This window comes from Sycon ciliatum, chromosome 12 (genome assembly GCF_964019385.1).
Source record: "Sycon ciliatum chromosome 12, ocSycCili1.1, whole genome shotgun sequence".
Classification (NCBI taxonomy): domain Eukaryota; kingdom Metazoa; phylum Porifera; class Calcarea; order Leucosolenida; family Sycettidae; genus Sycon; species Sycon ciliatum.
Window position 1 is genome coordinate 16,500,154 of NC_088654.1, and position 3,989 is coordinate 16,504,142.

General features: G+C 48.3%; 1 protein-coding gene across 1 annotated transcript in view; it reads left to right on the plus strand.

The window, feature by feature from the left end:
* LOC135828034 (uncharacterized) overlaps positions 1 to 3,762 on the plus strand; it is a 28,544-nt gene extending 24,782 nt beyond the window's left edge. The window contains exons 11-14 of the mRNA XM_065340469.1: positions 842 to 1,179; positions 2,464 to 2,602; positions 3,198 to 3,325; positions 3,600 to 3,762. Coding sequence (XP_065196541.1) covers positions 842 to 1,179; positions 2,464 to 2,602; positions 3,198 to 3,325; positions 3,600 to 3,762 — 768 coding nt within the window. The remainder of the gene's footprint in view (positions 1 to 841; positions 1,180 to 2,463; positions 2,603 to 3,197; positions 3,326 to 3,599) is intronic.
* Positions 3,763 to 3,989: the final 227 nt, after the last annotated feature.

Below are 3,989 nucleotides of genomic sequence, written 5' to 3' on the forward strand. Positions count from 1 at the left end.
ACGCCAGAAAACGATAATGGCACACTTTTCATTGTCTCTCTTTCGTGTTAAAACAACCAGTGTAGACAGACATTTCTAATTGTCCGCAAACTCCTGTAGACTTGGCTTACATACATGTACGTTCGGGCCTGATTGGAATTTTTTAATTTTTAATTTTTTATTTTATTCCCATTGCTATCAGGTTCGGCCTCATTTCCTCTGTGCTGCGCTGATGAGTTCAAAAAGAACGAAACAGCATGCTGTCCGCAGATTGAGTACATGTAGCTAATATGTATGGCAAACTGGCTGCTTCAGGCTTCTTTGATTCACGAGCACCACCGAGTCCTGCAAGGACGTGTGTGGTTTACAAAAAAATTAAGAAAGGCGTAGACGTTCCGAGCATGAAGCTCTGGATTTGATTCCCACTGTGTACAACTGTTGCCGGTGATTTATTTTATTTTATTTATTTCACCTTCCCGTGGCCAGGGAATATAGGCCAATATGGAGGGAGAGAGGGGGGGGGGGGGGGGGGCGTTAGCCAGCCATGGCAGTAAGTAAAAGCAAAGCAAAATGACAAATTGCAAGAGGCAATAACCTACATAGGGCAAGGCAAAGAGAAACAAATCTTAAACGCGGATATGCGAAAATTTCCTTTTACGATTGTTGCGCTCCAGTGCTGCATTGTTTTGTTGCTTTTAGAAAGCAGTTTGCAATCCTTAACTCGGCCTCTATATAGAGAAACCGAGTCTGACGCGAACCGTGAATTTTTTTCAATCCTATTCTGCTTTTCTTCAAGCCCATTCTGCCTGTTCTTTTCAACGCAAATCTGTGTTGATGCCAATTAAACTCCGTCTGCTTCCAGGCCATACCGGAAGTGCCGGGCGTCTCCGCTGTCGAAGTCTACCTGTTCACCCTGGAAACGTTCCTGTTCCACGAGCGGCACCTGGCACTGTACCAATCCCAACTGTCAGCAGCAGCAGCAGCCACCGCTGCCGGGACTTCCTCTCAGAGGGCTTCGAGCCACTCTGTTGAAGGTGGTGGCAGTGGTGGCAGTGGCACGCATACAACAAGCAGCAGCAGCAGCAGCAATGCCGGCGGCATGCCCGTCATCACGTCGGCCGAGCTGTCTGAGACAGCGCGATACATTCTGCAGCAGGTGGCCGCCCTGCGCGGCGTCACGCTGAAGGAAGAAATCTGGTGGTGAGTAGGGGAATTCCCCCTAAGCATCACATTGGGTAGTAGTCCAGTTCAAAATAATAAGCAATCAGGTTTTGGTAAAAACTGTATGAAGATCACAAAAAGTTGAAGCTCAGCAGCCCATTCGTAAAAAGATGAACTTCTAGCTTTTGGTCATAAATGCGTCAAACTTTTTAAAAACTCTCTGTAAGTTTGTATCCCTGGTGATGTTTGTGCCTGGAGAGCACTATATAAGTGGTGCTCTTCAGGCACAATCTTCCTCAGCCTACTCAAGCTCAACTGATGAGGGGTGAATTCCCCGAAACACTGTGTATTGAGCAGGGAGTGGTGCTTTCTTGCAGGTTTGCCGAGTCGAAGGTTCGATGGACTTCTCGTGTGCTCTGGATGGCAGTCGTGAGTCAGTCAAGTGTCAAGTAAAGTCGGCGGAATAGCGCGAGCTCCGGTGTGGGGAGTAAACCCTTTCTTACAAACTTTTTAAAGTTTTTAGCATTTTTCTGCAATCTCCTATGGAATCCTCTTCTAATTAGGTTTCTGAAGTCTGTTTCTCCAGAAAGCAAGCTGTAACAAAAATAGGATTTCGGCCAGGTTTTGCCCCAAAAGCACTGAATTGCGAAAAACCAGGAAATCCAGGCCGTTTCACTCCATTTTTCAACAGTACATTGTGCGCTTCAAACCCCAGCTGAGGAACCTTTATTATAACCCTTTTCAATTTCAAATTTCGTGGCACTGCACCGTGTACGATACAATTACGAAAAATTGCCAAAATATGAGAAAGGGGCTCGCCAGAGTGAATGGACTGAAGAACAGGCTTTTCTGGGTGTGGCAATTGTTCTGTGGAGGTTTAGAGGAACAATTGGGACAGCTGTTTTAAAAGAGTTAGAGACACGGTCAATTGTTAGACCTTTCCAATGGATTAGAATTGGCAGCAAAGAGACCACTTGCTTGTGCGGTGACGCAGGGTTTTCTGTGTCACTGTAAAAGCAGAAATTTTCGGTGGTGTTTTATTTTCGGTAACTTCGGCGCGGACGATTTCTACCGAAAATAAAACGCACCAAAAATGTCGGTACCGTATACATTTAGTACTAGTACACGTACCTGAAAAACGGGTTTTACTGAAAATTTCCCTCCACCGAACCGCCGATTTTGGAGAATACCGAAAATATTACACCACCGAAAATTTCTGCTTTTACAGTATCTGAAAAGTGATGAAATTGATGAAACGGGTTTTGCATTCCGGCTCTTCGTTCAGTAATTGTGTTAGTGTTGTTCATTTCTCCCTTTGCACAGCCAATGGCTAGCCGGTAGCAAGACCCTGTCGACCAGCGGCGACATTGTTCTAACGAGCGACGGTGCACAGCAGACGCTTTACGCTGCACGACTTCTGAAGGAAAACTCCCAGCTCGTACAAAGCCTGCCAGAAGCAGAAGTGAGTAGAACTGGCCTGCTCTTGGGGCTAGTCGGTGCGGGGCAGAAGCGGGAGGGGGCGGAGCGGTAGGGAGGGCGGAGTTGGAGGGGCGGGGCGGTAGGGAGGGGGAGGGGCAGAGCGGGAGGGGAGTGAGTAGAACTGGCATGCTCTTGGGGTTAGTTGGTGCGGGGCAGGAGTGGGAGGGGGCGGCGCGGTAGGGAGGGCGGAGTTGGAGGGGCGGAGCGGGAGGGGAGTGAGAAGAACTGGCCTGCTTTCGTGGTTAGTCAATGGGCAGGGAGGGGTGGGAGAGGGTTGAATCCTTCTATCCAGGAAAACAATGCAAGACTGTCCCCCAATTTAGGTGCATCGCAGTCATCCAATTTTGCAACATCAAGTTTGAGCATACATGTGACCTTTGCTGCATAAACAAAAGAAATGTCATCAGGGTGTAGGCAGATTATCACTCTTGTGAGATGCCACAGTTCTTCCGGTTCTTCTGCTGCACCCCCCCCCCCCCCCCCCCACACACACACACACAAAGAGCAACAGATTATCGTGGCAGGAAGCAGAGAACCAGAATGCTCTCTTCCACTATACCCTATACTGCTCCTGCCAGGTGCAAGCGTGGAAGGACTCGCTAGAATCGGTGGCTGAAGGACTCCTGAAGCACGCCAGGCACCTGGCATACAAGATTATACTGGAGTCCGGGCTGGACGACTGGAACAGTCTCCTCCAATGTACAAAGTGAGTTGCAAGTACATGTGTGTTTTAAGCCTTGGGAGGGGGGGGGGGCATGGCAAAACATTTTCCCTATGCAAGTACACGTACATGTACGGACAAGGCGCTCTGTCCCCTCGTGCATAGAGCACTCGGGCGAGGCGCCCAGACTGGCCCTGACTGTGACTTTTAGAGCATGCTGCCGCAGTGGTCACTTTTCGTCCCCTGGCGTGTCGTGGCACTCTGTCGTTACACACTTGTGCAAGCGTGCATGTCTCCTTTGCTTCTCTTGTGTGGGCAGGTGCATCAGGGCTATCACTGAGCTGTTGCTGTACAGAGCCTGGTTTCCCAGCATGGCAAACTGCAAGACGCGCGTCGTCGGGGCTGTTAAGGCAAGTACAGTCGAATGTCACTTATCCGACCACTTCGGGAATCAGGCGTGTTGGATAACTGGATATGTTTGATAACTGATATCATTTTTATGTGCGTATATGGCTGGATTTCTCTGATTTATGTACACAATACCCAAATATTCATGAATTGCTCCATGTACACATACATATTAGCATACTTGACCACATCTACTTCAAGTAAATGCATATTACACCGTATAATATACAAAAAAAAGTTTGTACAGTCGAATGTCACTTATCCGACAAGCCCGGGAGTGGTAATTTTATGACTCTCAACA